General features: G+C 42.5%; 1 protein-coding gene and 1 long non-coding RNA gene across 2 annotated transcripts; both read left to right on the top strand.

The window, feature by feature from the left end:
- Positions 1 to 1737: 1737 nt before the first annotated feature.
- On the top strand, positions 1738 to 6334 carry LOC125288836. Its single transcript, XR_007192536.1, has 5 exons — positions 1738 to 1795; positions 2509 to 2567; positions 5183 to 5291; positions 5404 to 5446; positions 6043 to 6334. It is a non-coding gene; the product is annotated as an uncharacterized LOC125288836 (long non-coding RNA).
- Positions 6335 to 8357: 2023 nt separating this feature from the next.
- On the top strand, positions 8358 to 18157 carry LOC125288505 (follistatin-related protein 1-like). The gene is made up of 11 exons (XM_048234919.1): positions 8358 to 8420; positions 8510 to 8560; positions 15233 to 15334; positions 15515 to 15644; positions 15894 to 15926; positions 16023 to 16153; positions 16283 to 16401; positions 16569 to 16681; positions 16876 to 16986; positions 17355 to 17455; positions 17910 to 18157. Exons 2-11 carry the CDS (start codon positions 8510 to 8512, stop codon positions 17952 to 17954), a joined length of 936 nt encoding a protein of 311 aa, XP_048090876.1. The 5' UTR covers positions 8358 to 8420; the 3' UTR covers positions 17955 to 18157.
- Positions 18158 to 18392: the final 235 nt, after the last annotated feature.

Genomic DNA, 18392 nt, shown 5'->3' with positions numbered 1-18392 from the left:
CCAGTCAGCTCTCTGTATGCCTGCTGAGACGTTCCTGGCCACTCGATTCGTCATGGTGATGTCTTGCCTCAGTTTCTCCATAGGCACATCCACTCTTCGTCCAGCAGCAGCAGAAGCAGCCGTTAACTCATGACTCCTTTTCTAATTGTCTGCAAGAGTACAGGCACACACACACACACACACACACACACACACACACACACACACACACACACACACACACGCATACACGATCACTTGTGTATAACACATGCTGACACATTAGTTTGGCCTCTTCCTGCTGCAGGTTTTCTTCAGTGCAGCAGTGAGCCTAGACTCCTAGCTGAGGTCGAGACAGAAACAGGCAAGCGGGTCAGAGGTGAAAATTCAAAAGGCAGCCTAGCATACTGTTGTTAAGGAACAAGAAACCTCTGTGCAAAGGTGGGCCACTACCTTAGCCCGGTTCCAAATGCCAACTTCAGAGAAATTAAAGTTTCAAGTTCCATTATGAAACTAGAAGAAAGGCATTCAACCCCCCCATCTCACCTGCCCACCTCAGTCCAAACCCTCACACCCTCTCCACAGCAGGTCCATGTGGATGTCATGTTTTTAAGAAATTCTTTTCTTCATTTTTATTATCAGAAATAATTTTCTCTTTCTTAGAAGAAAAAAAAGAATCAAACAAACCTTTGTACTAACTTGTAGTCCATTTTGCTCCTAGTTGCATACGAGTATCACCTTTTTGCAAACTGTGAATGAAGCCAATAAAAGGTCCGGTGTGGTCAATATGTCAGTGTTAGTGTCTCTCTTGTCCGTCTCTTTCTCTTTTTTCCTTCAAATACACACACACACACACACACACACACACACACACACACACACACACAATTGAACACACTTAATGAAACTTCCACAGGTTGAAATGTAGGTAGTGTTTCCACTTCTCTCCCACACAATTTCTGCTCCTTCATTTAAAGCAGATGAAGGAGGGCCCCAATCTGTACCACATTAAGGTGAGACAGGGTGTCCACTTACACCATATCAGGCAACTTAAAGCCGGGTGCCAATAGCACTGGCAAAGAAACTTTCCACTATCTCCCCTTCTAGCTAACAGTGATGGCTGCTTCACTGCCCTCTGCTGCACCTACTCTGACACTGCAGCTATGGTGGTGGTGGGTACTTTTGATAACACAAGTGGTAACATACCGGTAAGCGTGTTATTTTGATGAACTGATGACCACAGGGGGATATTTTGACTTCAGAAAGTAAATGTTTGACCACATATTTGTTCCAACCATTCTCTTTACCAGCTGATCCTAATAAGCACAACTCTTCAGCCATGTAGATCAGCTAATTAGTGATGTAAACCTGTGTCAAGTGTACAGCCAGAAGGACATGGCAGGAATGTTTCACTCTGAAGCAGGTCTGTCTACCTCTGCTGATCTACTGCTGATCTGTCTACCTCTGCTGTCTGCCATTGTGTGTGTAAGTGTGTGTGTGTGTGTGTGTGTGTGTGTGTGTGTGTGTGTGTGTGTGGACGCACGTGTGCATGTGTGCGTGTTTGTGTATGTCTGTGTGTGTGTCCATATATGCATACGTCTTAGGGTAGTAATGCATCTTTTGATTTTGGTGATGAACTATAGCGTGTTTATATAGTGTGTGCTTATAGCATGCAGGAACTGAGGGTGTGAATACACACTTCCTCTTTCACACATTGGTGTGCGCACACACACACATCCTCACAGTGAAGTGAGTAAGCAAACACACAGGTAAGGGTCTCAGGCCAGCGTGCTGTCTGGAGAGGAGAAGTTAAAATGTAAGTTTTATCTGATCTATTCATCTCCTCAGCCTTAATCTTCTAATGTTGATGTGCTGCCATTGACCTGCAAAAAAAAGGGTTTACACTGTATAGTTTTCGTCTTATGTTTATCTAACATGTTCATGTTTATTGAAGAAGGTTGCTGCTCAGATCTAACAATCTCTGACTTCTTGAATGTTATTGTAAAGTATAAAATAAAGGCAACATCTTAAAGGTAGGGTACACCTCTCTGTTGTGACAAAGGCATCTGCTATGAAATAGTATAAAGAGGAAAAAACGCACGCACATCCCGATCTAATCCTGGGTGCTGGACAAAACACTTACGATGAGAGAGAGGGGAAAAAAGTCCGCAACACCAGTGTTGTGGACTTTTTTCCCCTCTCTCTCATCTGCTATGAAACATTAACATAAACATGAACAAACATAAATCAAGCATTGCTTACCCTACATTAAAATGAAAGCATATATTTGACAATCAGGGCTGAGATATAGGGCTCAGTTATACTTGCTGTTAGACCAACACACCATTAAACATGGTAAAAACAAATGATACTGCATGTCTTTGCATCTAGTGCACGCATCATGTTACCTCGCATCAATGCGCGTGACCAGCAGGTATATTCCTAGCCTAAGAAGTTCCAGGTGTCCCATATAGAGGAATAGAGGTGATAAGAATTGTCTGGATAATGGGTATCTGACCTCACACCCAGGAGCCAACTTCCAGATGGGAACACAACAGTCCTGACCACAACAGTGACACAGAGTGGAGGTGAGTGAACCCAGGGGTTTGAGGAGAACAAGAGGTCTCTTAACACAAGACACATGTACACCATAATTATGCTGGACACTGCTATACCAGTGTGAGGTATAATGCTGGTCCTTCACATGACCTGGTCTGACACATGACATACAAGACATACACATATGGCAAAATAAAATACTCTAAAGTATGAAATGTGCACTGGCCACAAGTTAGGTGGAAGGTTAAGGTGATGTGGTTCATTACGTTTCCTGTGTGCGTGTGGGTGGAAATACCAGTAAAATGGTTTCTGGTGGTTGAGGTGTGCTATTCAAGGTGCTGTGGGGTGATGTCATGACCTTCCTAGCTCCATGGTGATTGTATGTCACTAAATAGGCCAATGGGATGTTTTTAGACGGGCAGTAGGCTAGAAAGGGCAGCTCTTCCTTCACTGAGCTGCCCTCCAAAAAGGCTGTCCAATTTGCTGTAAAGTTGGTCTAGTTTCTCTTGATAACAATGTAAATCTTTGTAAATGTCACAATAGCCACAATAGTCATTCCTGTATATTTATGTTTCGCCTGAATTTAGTCAGTAAAAACGTTATAGGAACACTCTGGTCTAAAAACAACCAAGGGTCTATTTTTGATCGATAACAAGTGTATTAGTCCGACAGCCAAATGCCAAAATGTAGATGAATCTGGTTTTGTTGGTTAAAGTTTTAGTGATATCCCTTGGGCAATTCTCGATATTGAGCCTTTCTTGTCAAATGTGTTGAATAGGGCTTTAATGGTTAATATAGGACAGTGGTCCCCAAACTTTTTCTTCCAAGGGCCAGCTCACTATGCCTGGCTCTAAGAGAGGGCCAGAGACTCGGAGTATATCAACCATAAATAGCTTAATACTGTGAACAACAGCAGTCTACCTTAGTTGAATATTCCATTACATTTAATCATCCCTGCAATTTAATACCATTGCTAGCTGTGTTTATGTTGCCACCATGCCATATCAGTGTAAAATGTAGCTCAAATGAAATAATAGGTAATAAAAAGACTCTTTCTTTGCATACATAGCTGAAGTTGTGAACAAGCAATATCCTACAAATAATTTAAAGTTATCAAACTATGAGAGTTTTATGAAGTGCTGGCAAACACATCTGAAATGACCACCATTCTAACTTTCACTCACCTGATGAGAACTTTGAACTCTGTTTGAACATTTGAACGTGTGAATAAAAAATAGAAATAATTATCCCAGAAAGTCCCAGAAATATGACTTGAATATAAGTTATTTAGTTATTAACAAATAATTGATAAACGTTTAGAAATACTTTGAGCACTGATGCAGTCAGCATAGGCCTCTTACATTGTTTGCAGGTAGGCCTACATTTCATTCCGTTTTCGATGGCAAACGCGAAACAGTGCCAAAACAACCACCAGTGGACAAAACGAGTATTACATGTGTACTGTTAAGACTCGCCATAGAGAATAAATGGGGAAATTAATAGTTTGACGATGTCGTAACTCCCGTGCGCCGGCTATATACCACGGACATTTGGCGGGCCGTAGTTTGGGGACCACTGATGTTGCCCAAAGGGATATCACTGGGCACCCTCCTAAATATTAAAGAGCCACCCCAAGTCAATTACGCGGGCCAGATGCTATATACCACGGACATGTTGGCGGGCCGTAGTTTGGGGACCACTGATATAGGACATTGCCCAAGGGATATCACTGGGCACCCTCCTAAATATTAAAGAGCCACCCCAAGTCAACAAGTTTAAGCAAAAAAAAAAAAAAAATAACCAACAAAACCAGGTCTGAAGACTTTATTTTAGTACATCAGCAAGTTTAAGCAAAAAAATAAAATAAATAACCAACAAAACCAAGGTCTGAAGACTTTATTTTGTTACTTTATTTTAGTTGATTTGCATATACGAGTACTCTTCTTGAAACTAGAGGTATATCCTATTTTTTCATGATTTTGGCACATGTGTTCATCTGTACTGAAGGTGCTCTCGAGGAATCCAGTTTTGAAATGTATGCATAATGTAATGGCAACCCAAATTTTCCTCTTCATTGCTGTGGCCGTTTATGATCCGATCAGCAACATAACCAGGCAAACCGCAAACCCTTGATGCGGGCACTGACAAATGCCAACAAATTCTTTGGTCAATCCTCATCGATGCTGTGGCCATTTATGATCCAAATAAAACACAAACCCTTTGCCATATGTGGCAATGATGTCACATGCTAGTAGAAACCCGAGCCCAACTGACTCCTCTCCTTCATTTGAAAAGGGAATACCAGACTCACCTGAGCCCAACTGACTCCTCTCCTTCATTTGAAAATGGAATACCAGACTCACCTGAGCCCAACAGACTCCTCTCCTTCATTTGAAAATGGATTACCAGACTCAACTGAACCCAACTGACTCGATCCTTTCCTTCATTTGAATAGGGAATACCAGACTCAACTGAGACAAACTGGCTCACTCTGTTAAAACAAGGCCAATATTAGACTCAATCCATTTATTTTTCCATTTAAACCCACAAACCCCTCATGCAGCTACTCTGCTCAGAATGACCAGTCTCTCATTCAGTGACTTTCTTTTTTCTTTCTCTGTTTCTCCACTTGATTTCATGACAGCTGTTGGGATCCGGACAAGGGAGGTCATCCTAGCTGCCATTGCTGTGGTCATCACCATTTCTCTAATATACTCTCTCGTCTTTCAAATCTGCTTACTCATTGAAAACAGGTGATTTGACACCATTTTCCCTTTCCATCAAAACGCTTCATGAAAGGGCAAGTGCATTATTTATTGAAGACAAATGGGTTTGATTATAATTGTGTACATTTCCTATTTGCAGGACTGCACCAGCAACACCACAAGAAGAAATATCACTCCAATTGGTATTTTACTTCAACTGGAATTCATGTTTATTTATATTATTATCTTAACACAGTCTAACATTAAACCATCAATACCCTTTATTCCATTATCATATGTATGTTGTCATAGTAGACCTACCAAAAATGATCAACATTTCAGGGTAGTTTGCATCAACACATCACAGGAGTATGGGCAACAATATGCTATAGGCAGGACCTAGTTTATAGAAAGAAGGAAAGGGTGATGAGTGAGGTGAGGTGGGGAGGGATGGAGAGAGGGAATGAGGTGAGGTGGGGAGGGATGGAGAGGAGGAATGAGGTGAGGTGGGGAGGAATGGAGAGGGATAGAGAGTGGCTACTCTATAGTGGACTCTTTTTATTCACTCATAGTGGGTTTAAGTACTCCAACTTTTTTGATAATGTATGTCTACATGTGTGGCTAGCCACATTTACATTCATGTCAGTGTTCTTTCTGTCTTCTAATTGTTTTTATATGGGTCCATTATGGTTTAGGCATAGGTTTGTGGGATTTCATAATATGTTGGGGTGTAATACATTTATTTTTTGATGTTGTTTGCCAGTTGACAGTTTATTATTATTATTTTCTGTTCCTACAGGTGTATTCTAGAGTGAACAACAGACAACAAAGAGGTCGTAGCTACAGGGAGACAATTAACTCTCTGTATGACACATCAACTATATCCTGGAGCCACAAAACTGTAAACCCAACCACAACCTGGACCTCAACTATTACCCAATCTCTGAGGCATAGAGAGCAACACAGCCTACACATGCACTTTAAACGGCTCCAAACAGCTGACTTTTCTAAGTCATGCATCTTTTCATATCATCTTCTTGTTATGTCATCTCTTTTCTCATTCTATTTCAGAAAAGATTAGAGACAACAGATTAAAATGGCCAATTAAACCAACCTCAAATCCTCTTGTCAGTCTCTCTGTCTGTCTGTCTCTCTCTCTCTCTCTCTCCTCACACACACTCTCTCTCTCTCTGCACACTTTCATCTGTAACAAATCTCACTCTACTGAATTAAAAAGTTAGCAGCCCTGTGCTGATATATAGGGAGAGGTGAACAATATGAAGTGATGAAGGTTGGTAGTACCGGCAAGAATTTAAAACTACTTTCTACCCTGTATAAACATAACCTGCCATAACTATTGCCAATCTTGCTAAAAAATTGTCCAACAGGGGGCAGTATTTTGTAGTGACAAAGTCAAGTGACCATTCCTTTGATCATTCTTGACATAGGAGGAACCTGCCATTGGAGGCCTGTAAAGTTTTCACCAGTTTCCTGAGATTATCCCTGTGTGCTAGAAATAACCAAGTGGAAGTAAAATGTAACTAATGTAGGATTTAGCAACTAGCTGCTGCCATGCGAGTGAGTTGTGAGAGAATACACTCTTCTGTTGAGATCAATGTGAAAACTATGAACATATAAGGAATATATTCACCCAGTTGTACCAACCAGACATGGACAAAGGGCTACTAAGCTTATTACTGTATATATATCACAAATGACAGCATTGTTAAAATAGTGATAGCCAAGACCAAGGATGCTGCCTCAAGTAGCCCTACCAATTTCCAAACTCCAAGTTGTATTTCTTTTTTTATCCTATGGTCAAAGGTGCAGGTTTGATCATTTAACTTAGACAGGTTCTATATCGATGTGTCGGATAAATCTATTCCTAAAGTTTGTAAAATTAAACCAGTAACGAGAAAACCAGTATTTTCTCCCTGAACACCTCTGTAAAATGTCCACTTTCCACTATATGTTACTGTCCACCTGTCTCCTTCCTGATTCACTATAGGGCTGTGCAATGCTAGAGCTATGCAATGCTGCGAATTTACAGTTTGATGAAGGACTATTTAATTTCTAATAAAGTTAATGAACAGATGATGTCAGAATCATGATGGTTGGATACTGATAGGCTTAGTCATTTGCAAAAATATATGCACTGAAACAAATATTTTATTCATTAAATTGTTTTATTCACTAAACTGAACCACTAGATGAAGCAGCAAATGCAACCTGTGCTTGCGCATGTCCAAGGCACAGTTGATCTGTGAATGCTTTGGTCAACATTTGAATCATTGATATGGAAAACAAATGATTTATTTTGGGGTGTAATGACATTATTATGCCACTGTCCCAATGTTGGAGAGATGCAGAAATTTGCTGATTTCAAAACTGGATTAATCAAGTGTGCCTAATTGTAGGCCCAGATGAACACAATAACACTGAATTCTGTAAATTCTATAAGATTCTGCTGCTTTTGGTATGAGTTGGAGTTTGTGAGTTATTCAACCCGAGGAATTGGTGTGGACTGTGGAGAGGATGCAAATAGCCTACGTAAATTTCATGTAAATTAAAAGTTAATGCCATTAGAACTAGAATCAATTCAATCGAGACGAAATCAGTGTAAATTCGGAACCAAAATGTAAACCGCAATCAATAGTTAGGCTGATAAGCATAACAATTGTTCAGTTTATGGCTAAAGCACGAACGTTTCTACATAACTAGGCCTCCACACTCTACTTTAAACGCCTTTATAACGCAAAATAGTCGTGGGGACAGTTAACAGAATGGCGGTGGTGACATTCCGCGCCCCAATTGCATTTGTGTTGGGATTCGCATACCTTTCACCGGCGAGCTATAGGCTCGATGTGAGCATGTGTATACCCCACATGCCATTTCATAGGCCTACGCAATATAACGTAGCCTACAATAATGTGAAGTCTAAGGGGAGAGCAAGTTAGAATTTTAATTTAGTGTAGCCTATTTGTGATTTTATGTTGCAAACTAACCTACAGCGCCAAACAATATAAATTAATCAAGATATCTATCCTATGCGTCACAAGCAAAGGAGGAGGGTCTTCGAGGAGCTCAAATTTCCAATCACTCTTCACCCCTTCGCTTGACCGCTTCTCTCCTCATCTATCCAGGACCGCTGTGTGGTAGACGTCGCTCTCCTCCAAGGTAGCTACTTGACTTTAGTTCAAAACGACATAGGCTACTCTCGTGTAGGCGATGACTACTGCTTAACAAAATGTTTTGTTTTGACACAGATGCTCTGCTTCGTACCTTTACTCCTGGTTCTGTTACCATCTCACGCAGAGGTAAGAACTAAACTTCAGTGACACTTATCAACTTCAGCTTCATTGATTCGCTAAAATGTTTGGAGAATATTAGGAAATACTTAACATTTTCTTAGTTTCAATTGCGTATTTAAAACACAGTTCTTTGCGTAAGGACGGTTTTATAATGTGGGCTATTAGCACTGAACGATAAAAACTGTTTAAATGAAAATGTTGCACATAGCCTACGGTAAGCTACTGTAACGTACGTACTGTAACGAACTTTGAAACCTGTCAACTAACTATCATTTAACTTCACATCAACAGTAGGCTATGTTCTATGAGTAATATCTTGCACTCTTGTAAGTAGGCTACCAGATCTTATATCCCACACATTATTTCATTGCAGTTTTAAAGAAGTCCCTTTTCTATACTTCTGTTGCTGTTGTTGTGTGAATTTGCTCTCTCTCTCTCTCTCTCTCTCTGTGTGTGTGTGTGTGGTAATGAAGTGATTGTGTGGCTAGTTGAGTCACTAGCCTGCTGACACCAACCTCCGACAGCAATGTCACAGGCAGCTAGAAAATTCACACATACACACTGAAACACCTGGACTGCATCATTACAGGGCAAACTCAACTGTGTGTGTGTGTGTGTTAGTCCAATCATTTGAACAGATGGCAACAGCCCTCTCTGGGTTTTTGGCAGCTCTCAGGTGTTGACAAACAGATTCGTGAGACAGATGTGAATGCCTTTTCATGTGTTCACCAGAAGCTGTTTCGAAACCAGCCACATCACGTCTGAAAATGTGTGTGCGTGTATGAGTATGTGGCAAAGGCTTAGTCAGGCCAATGACAATTGCTAGTCTTGCGTGCAGTGTTCCTCTGCCTTTCAACTCTAGTTCTCAGCTATTCCTCTGACTGAGCTCTTGTGCCAAGTGCAGCCCTAGTTGATTTGAGAGCCAGAGGGGAGGAGAGAGATGACAAACGTGTGTGTTGTCTGGTGGGTGTCCCTCTGCTCTCTAATCCAGACATCTGTTTGCCATTACTCTAGCATTTATATCCCAGAGGACAGTGTGTGTGTGTGTGTGTGTGTTTGTGTATGCACGCACATACGTGTGTTTGTGTGTGTTTATATATCCATCTGTGTTTGTGTTTGTGAGTGTGTGCCGCTGTGTGTCTGTGTGAACTGTAAGTGTGAGTGTGAGTAAGGAGATAAGGATTGTGTGGGTGTTTATGTGCAGTGTACTTAAGACACAGTATGGATTTGGGACAGTAACGTAAGGTGAGGTTTGAGGCTTTCATAGGGTGACAGGCCCCTTAACCTGCAAATTATTCTGACTTCACCTGCCTTCTCACTCTGGCCCTCTCTAGAGTCTTGAATAATAAAAAGGAAGTGGTGCTCTCGGTCCACATCAGCCAAGAAATTTATATTTGTTTTTTGTTATCAACATTTTTATTAGAAAAGATTGAAATGTTACATTTACAGTCACATTTTACAGTGAACATTCACACCACAAACTACAGTAGGACACTCAACACATAGCTCATGAGAGAGAAAAGTGAGATAGTGAAGGAGGCAAAAGATAGTAGTTACAATGTCAATATTAGCTAGTAAGTAAAAAGCATTCCCCAGAAAAACAAAAAAAAACAAGTCTACATTCAGCAAAGAATATTCTGTTTCACAAGGTGGTCTTGGATGGACAGGGTAATCCACGTCCATGCCTTGATCGTTGTTGGCTTGGCCTTGTTAAGGCGTGCAATTGTAAAGGAATTTATATTTGTGAGCTTTTTCCAGTGGTAATAGTCCAGCATGTGAACACACAAGTGTCAGTCTGAATTAATACTGTATCCAGGATGAGCAGCTGGGTGCAGATAGCTCAGGCAGTCCAGCTGGGGCAGCTCTACACCAGAGGCAGCGAGGACAAGACCTGGGCCCTAAGAGCCCCTCATGCTGGCGCTCACTGTGGTAGAACATGTGGAAAAGACTAAATGGAAGAAACAGACACACACACACACACACACACAAAAACAAACATGCACACACATGCACTGATAATTACCAAGTGTGACTGGGTACTACTCCAGTCAGTCATTAGACGTGAGTCTGGCGTGCAGGCATGTAGTTAGATCAGCATGTTCACCCAGAGGCAACTCTAGTGCTCTAGTGTTCATTTGTGAATGTGCTTTGAATCCAAGTTAAATCTAAGACATTTTTAGGGATAAGAGATAGACCACTGATTACCTTTTCATCCTTGCAATGGTGTGCATGTCCTGATTGTGCAGTGGTATGTATGTCCAGTTTGTGTTTTCATGCACATGTGTGTGTGTGTGTGTGTGTGTGTGTGTGTGCATGTGTCTGTAAAGAGACTTGAGGACCGTATGTATGTCTTATGGGTATGCAGTGGCATGTATGACCATTGACCAGGATGTGTGTGTGTGTGTGTGTGGTGTGTGTGGGGGGTGGTGATGGCAGCAGCTGGTCTCAGGCGGACAGAAGAGTAGGAGGGTGATGGGGCAGTGGCAGCGGTGGGGGTTGTGGTGCCTTAGGCCTTCTTCAGTCTTGAGGAATACAATGGAGACTGAGTGGAGACCACCTGCCCCTAACCATGAGGGAGTGTTAAGGGTGGTCATCTCTCATCTCTCAAGGGACAAGCACACACACATACGTATGTACACACACACACACACACAAACACACATGTTCAGACTTTGTCAGCTGTCATCTGTCACAGTATGACACTATGCTTGTTGACCTACTCAGTGTGTGTGTATGTATGTGTGTGTGTGTGTGTGTGTGTGTGTGTGTGTGTGTGTGTGTGTGTGTGTGTGTGTCAGGTGTTACCCTGCACCTTAGCACACCGGGGGTAGGACACACACACACACTTCCAAAGAGAGTTGTTACTACATTCCTGCCATTCCTCCAACAGGGTCAGCAGACATGGTGTTGGTCAGCAGTCTGCTAGAGTCACACACACACACACACACACACACACACACACACACACACACACAGTCTGTACTTATTAGCACTCACTGACCTGTGAAGGTGTGTGTATGTAAGAGAGAGAGAAAGAGAGAGAGTTTGTGGCAGTTATAAGCAGTGAGAAGTTTCCACTTAGACATTAATTGTGATGTTTTTAAAAGAGGTGCATTTGCTTTAAACTTACCAGTAGTTTCATCAAAGCGATTTACAATGTAGTCTTAGAACTGGATTTCTGTCTGAAGCCATGTGCTCACTGAGTATGTGTGTGTATATGTGTGTGTATATATTTATGTGTGTGTGTGTGTGTGTGTTTGTGTTTGTTTGTGTTTTGGGTATTGCTAGTCTGGGAGCCAAATGCAAAGACTGAACCTTGTGAGATTGACTTTAATTAGTATTCAGTAAAATAAAGGCACTCCTCCCTCACCAGAACAGTAACCTGATTATTATAGGAATTAAAGACTTAAAGATGAAAAACACACAGTTAGATACAGACATCACACACACACACACACACGATGTGCATGCACACAGAGAGAGAAAGAAATAAGCAGCAGCAGCAGAAGAAGAAGCCCTACTTGTTGTTACTAGTGCGCTATAGTTGGACAGTTGGCTATTGAAAGGTGCACTGCACCCACGAGGTCCTGGCATATTCTCACATTCCAGACAAAGCCCTGCAGGGAATGTTTACTTTCTCTCTCACATTTTCCATCTGTCTCTAATGTGCTATCTTCCTCTCACACCATACATTTCCTTTACTCACTCACACATTCCCCCTCTCCATCTCTCTCTGCCTCTCTCCTGCCATCTTCCCTCTGCTCTGGAGAGAGTCGTTGGATGTGTGTGGAATGTGTGTGTGTGTGTGTGTGTGTTGTGTGTGTACCTGAGCGATGTCTTTTTTGAATGTGTTTTTTCCATGTCAGCCCTTCTCAGAGCTACAGGCTGTGTCATAATTCATCACCTCTGGTGAAGGAATTCAGAAACGGACAGAAGTTAATAATAAGGCTGTCACTTTTGTGAAAAAATCCTGTTCGATTTTTGAGACATAAGTGTTCATTGAATCGATTGTAAAATCGATTTTTTATGTCTAAATACGTTTCCATTTTCAGCGGCAAATATAGGCCAATTCACAAACAACTAACAGGCATTAGGACGAACGTAAAGAGGGAGCTTGTAGACGCAAGCCAGCAATATTTCTGATGATTTATTAGCGTGAAGTTTCGTGCCTGCAGTACTGCAGCAGGCTTCAACGTACCTGTGTCTGTGTTTACGATTAGAAATGTCAAACAAATTTCGCCTACGTAGAACTCGATTGCACAGTTTGCATAGCCTACCGCTTTGTTCTCCATAGTTTGATATACCAAAAATCCGAAGTATGCCTACTTCCACATCGAACTCAAGTTATTAGGGCCTATCACTCGTCTCTCTCATGTCGCACAGGTTGATTGCGTTGTCCTCCATTTTTTGGCAAAACACGAGCAGCACAGCAGCTGATTGAAACAGCTGTTTCCGGTGCGTAAAATTGGTGGGAATTTTCTATTTAGCCTTCGCAATGCTTACTGCACTTCGGAATTCATTTATATTCTTATATTCTTGTTTGTGAATTTTGTTACATCTATCCTTTTTATTTGTTTAATTCGTTTAAAATTAATAGTGTACATATTTGGTTAAAATCGATTCCCTATTTTAGTTTTCGAAACTTGTGTTGTTTGGTCCAATCGGTTGTGCAATCGATTTTCGAACGTAAAGTGACAGCCCTAGTTAATAAGCAAACCATGTGTTGGTTTGCACGTGTAAATGTGTGTAGGTGCCTGCATACGTTTTCATGTTCATTACAGGTGTCAGGGAGATACCTTTAGCAGGTTTTGGTGTTCTACTTTTACATTTTGAGATCTGATTACTGGTGTAGTCCTCTCCAGGCAAAACTCTTTCTTCCTCTCTCTTTCTCTCTCTCTCTCTCTCACACACACACACACACACACACACACACACACACAGAGCAAACTTGATAGATCTGTGGAACACTGGAACACTGATTCTGCTGCTCCCAGGAATGTGGCCCATCAGTGGTGAGAGGTGGGAGGTGAAGGGTCGGGGGTCAGGGGTGAGGACAGATGGCAGCACGTCCGTCTCTGAACCAGCTGCCGCAGGTGCAGACATGCTGTCTGCTCCACCCCGCTGAACATGTGGTCAAACAGGATGACCACTGGGTCAGACAGGAAATCAGCTGACTGACTATTCAGTCATTTTACTGAGAAGGATACCGTATCAGGATCAAGTGGAAGTGTATCAGGATCATACATGTTTTTCTATATTAATTTCCATATTAATACTATATAATAATGTGGGTTGGACAACACAGTTAAGTGATACTTTTATGGTAATGAAAGGTTTACTTTGTTCAAACAGTGTGTGTTACCATAGCAACGTGGATCTACCCAGACTGGCCTCTCATCCTCTTTTCCAGGACTGTTTTATGAGTCTTTTAAGCTTTTACAACAATGACAAAACCCCAGAGGCCAGGTGTACACATCCCTATTTGTGATTCAGCTGGGTGGGCATCTCGTAAAAAAAAATAAAAAGGGGAATCAGGGAACGAGGGAGAGAGGACAGAGGTGTAAAAGACTGGAGAAAGAGGGAAAGAGCATGGGAGTTTGTGTGTGTGTGTGTGTGTGTGTGTGTGTGTGTGTGCGTGTGTGTGTGTGTGTGTGTGTGTGTGTGTGTGTGTGTGTGGGCGGAGGGATCCTGACGTTCACTTTTTTTAAAGGGAACCGCAGATTTTGTTGGTGGCCATCTGTGTCTCTGTTTCTGTCAGCATGTGTTTGTTTCTATGCAGTATTGTGTGTGTGTTTGTGTTTCTGTGTGTGTCTGTGTGTGAGGAGCCAGTGTCTGAGGGCATGTGTTGTATATTGTTATGCTAAGTGGAGCTGGCAGGAGGCTTTTACTGAAGGTGAAAGGTGAAGAGTTTGCCCCCATCTGGGAGACAGCGGTGCAGTCTGGTGTGCGCCTCTGTGCGTGTGTGTGGGGTGAAGGGGTGTGGGGGTCTTTGTGCCTGAAAGAGGATTCAGTCTGGACAGGGAAACAAAAGATAAGCATACTTTTACTTTAAGCAAGTATCACTGTGTGTGTAAGTGTGTGTGTGTGTGCGTGTGTGGGTGGGTGTTAGGATTCAAATTTTCAAAAGAAGAATACCATGTATGAGGTAGTGAGCCAAGCCTTCTGTCTGTCCATGTTTATATATTATTGCATTACATTGTGATACAAATTCAGCAAGGTTCCCACAGTCTTACTGTGAGACAGAGTTCATCTGTCTGCTAATCTGAAGTGTTCCAGAGGCTTAAGTGCTTGTGAGACTTGGTTTGTGAGAGTGGTTCAGCCACTGAAAATGGATTGGTTCAAGATGCCTCCTCACTGAAGCACATAAAATATGTGTGTAGCCTAGGTTTTATGAGTTGATTTGGATTTGAGATTAAATGTTTTACAACCGAAAATGGTAAAAGGTGATAAAGCTAAGACTTGAGGAATGTTCCTGTTGCCCCATATGTGTTCTGTCTCATATGGTTTCTCAACTGAACTTTGTGGAGTTAGCGCCATCTATTGGCAACCCTATTTAGAAAAAACAGTTTACACAAATGAGGTCTACTGTATGTGTCTGTAATGTGACTGTGTTACGCTGCAATTACTGGAACTCTGTTTTACACCTCTGATTTGCCATTTTTGTTTGGGTTTTGGCAGGAAGTGTGGAAGAAATCACAGGTGTGCGCAAATGTGTTCTGTGGTGCTGGAAGGGAGTGTGCCGTCACAGAGAAGGGCGAACCAACCTGTCTGTGTGTTGAGGTAAGGCAAACACACACACACACACACACACACACACACACACACACACACACACACACACACAGAAATACTCAAGATCCAAGGACTCATTTGGTTACAATATTAACACACACATTGATGTATGTATATGGGTATGTAGTACTATATGTTGCGTTCACTGTATGTATGGTCTTTCTGTAGTTTTGTAAGCCCAACAAACGCACAGTGTGTGGCAGTAACGGGAAGACGTATCGCAACCACTGTGAGCTGCACAGAGACGCCTGCCTGACCGGAGTCAAGGTGCATGTGGCCCATGATGGACACTGTGAGGGTGAGCCTGCAGTATGCTCATGCACATGCTGTACACTTACTTGGTCTACTCACATGCTCTCAATCACACACATGCATGCACACACACACATGCACACACACACACACACACACACACACACACACACACACACACACACACACACACACACAGAAATACTCCAACTCATAAACAGGAGCAAAGAATATTGTGTAATATTACTATATTATATAGCTAAACGTTTAAATGGCCTGCTTCTCATTGTTCCAGAGCGAAAGACAGACAAGCCCGCTACAAGCCCCAGTAAGTCTTACTTATACTAGTTCAACCCCAGCCTGTGTTTATGGTCATGTTAAACTGTCTTGTCCTGACCTCTGGTTTCCTGTGACGTGTGCGCAGTCGTTTGTTACCTTGCCGACCGCAACCAGCTGCGCAGCCGTGTGATGGAGTGGCTTCAGGCAGAGGTGGTCCCTGATGGCTGGTTCTCCAAAGGCTCCAACTTCTCAGAAGTCCTGCTCAAGTACTTTGAGGTGTGTGTGTGTGTGTGTGTGTGTGTGTGTGTGTGTGTGTGTGTGTGTGTGTGTGTGTGTGTGTGTGTGTGTGGTAGCCAGGCTGACCTCTTCTCTCTCTGGCCCTGGCTGGGACTCCCCCCCTTGCAGAATTACGATAACGGAGACTCAAAGCTGGATTCCACCGAGTTCCTCAATTTCATCCAGCACAACGAGACGGCCGTCAACATCACCTCCTACAACAATGAGGAGAACAACCGCTTGCTCAGGTCAGTTTAAAGTGAACAGGCACACACATACTCATATTCAATATACTAAAGTCTTTCAGTTGTGTTAAGTCTATGAACACTCATCTACAAGCACAAATGTAACACATGCCTTTGTCAAGCCTTATGTGAGTTTCTGCTATGGTGTGTGTGTGTGTGTGTGTGTACAGGAGCCTGTGTGTGGATGCCCTAATTGAGCTTTCAGATGAGAATGCAGACTGGAAGTTGAGCTTCAATGAGTTCCTGAACTGCCTTAAACCAGACTTCAACCCTCCAGAGAGAAGTAAGACTTTTATATGTGTTTGTCACACATGCATGCACACACATGCTCATGTACACACACAGCACATGCATACACATATGCATGCAGATACATACAAACAATAATGAGTCTACACATAATATGCACATACAGTGTCTAGTTACTCCTTTGTCTAATCAGTCATACCTCATGTGACGGCCTCTATCTCTTTCTAGAATGTGCTCTTGAGGATGAGACATATGAGGATGGTGCTGAGACGCAGGTGGAATGCAATCGGTGCGTCTGTGCATGTGGCAACTGGGTCTGCACAGCGGTGACCTGCGAGAGTAAGTCGACCTGCATCAGCCTCTCCTGCCTCAGGCCCGGTGCGCCTCCACCTGGCCAGGATACACTGAACACGCAACCAACACGTAACGTTCCTGGAGCGTATGCTGCCAAAGTGCGCGTTTACTAGTCTATTATCAATGGAAGTGGCTAGAAATGACCAGAAAGATGACCAGGCGTGTATGCACTGTGGATTGTGGTCATTCAGAAAAAAATAGACCAGCCTCCAATTTTTTGCATGGAACATGCACTCCGCAAACGCTCCACTACAGTTTCATGTTCAGTGTAGCCCTGCCGTAAGTTATTGTGTGAGTTTGTGTGCTATTGTGCCCTTCTTGACACCATCCATCTGTGTGTTCACTGTGCACAGCAGGCCCAGATGCACTCCCTATGGAGGAGGCTGAGGGGATAGACCAGGAGATGACCGAAGAGGAGTGGACCAGGAGAGTGGCGGAGCTGAACAAACTTCAGGTGAGTGAGGAGAGGACACAGACGCCCACCAGAAGCACCAGGCCATGGGCTATCAGGATACAGAAATGATGTGGGATGTGGAATTCCCTGTTAGAGCCTTACAGGGAAGCTACACCAGGAGAGTAACTGAACCGTTCCATTCGTAAAAACACATTTCTTTCCACGCGTAAAAAAACATTTCAGAAGACTGGTCTATTTTTCTCGAACTTACGTGCCGTTATCACGTCTGGTGTAGCTATTTCCATTGATTATAGTGGAAGCTAATTGTTGCAGCAGACGCAACGTGAACGGAACGCTCCAGTTACGTGCCTGGTGTAGCTTCCCTGAAACACTAAAGAGAAAGAATGCTATTCCAGTGCTCCTAGTGGCTGACTATTCTTTGATTCAATCTGGACATTTCAGGACCCTAATTAATGTCCTATTCTCTATCTGCCTCCTTATCTGCCCTCCCCAGGAAACAGTGGAGACCATGAAAGTGAGCACTAAAGACATTGTGTGAGGAAAAGAGGGATGAATAACAGTGAAAGAGCAGAAAGAACAGCGAGAGGAAAATGTGCAGGGTGGCTCTTGGCCATTCTTGTATGACGGTCTGGAGGAGGACCAGTGGGTGCAGAGACAAAGAGGAATATTTAATTGGTTATCGGTTATTTTTATAATATTTTAATTATTTTTCATGTGTACTATTACTATTGTTTTGTATTTTTTGCATTGCTGTCTTCTTCTTCTTCTTCTTCTTCTTCTTCTTCTTCTTCTTATATATTATTATTATTACTATCTTATACTTTCATGTAAAGGGAGTATGCCACATCATTGCAAATCAGTTGACAGCACACTCTCTTGAGCTCCTATGATGTTTATTTCTTTTTTCAAATATTGCTTTACTTGCGGACAGGCAAGAGCAAGTGAAGTGTGGTCAGACTGACTGGTTTGACATCAG

This window comes from Alosa alosa, chromosome 23, assembly GCF_017589495.1.
Source record: "Alosa alosa isolate M-15738 ecotype Scorff River chromosome 23, AALO_Geno_1.1, whole genome shotgun sequence".
Taxonomy (NCBI): domain Eukaryota; kingdom Metazoa; phylum Chordata; class Actinopteri; order Clupeiformes; family Clupeidae; genus Alosa; species Alosa alosa.
The sequence above is the reverse complement of the archived record's forward strand: the minus strand, read 5'-3'. Positions and strand labels throughout refer to the sequence as shown.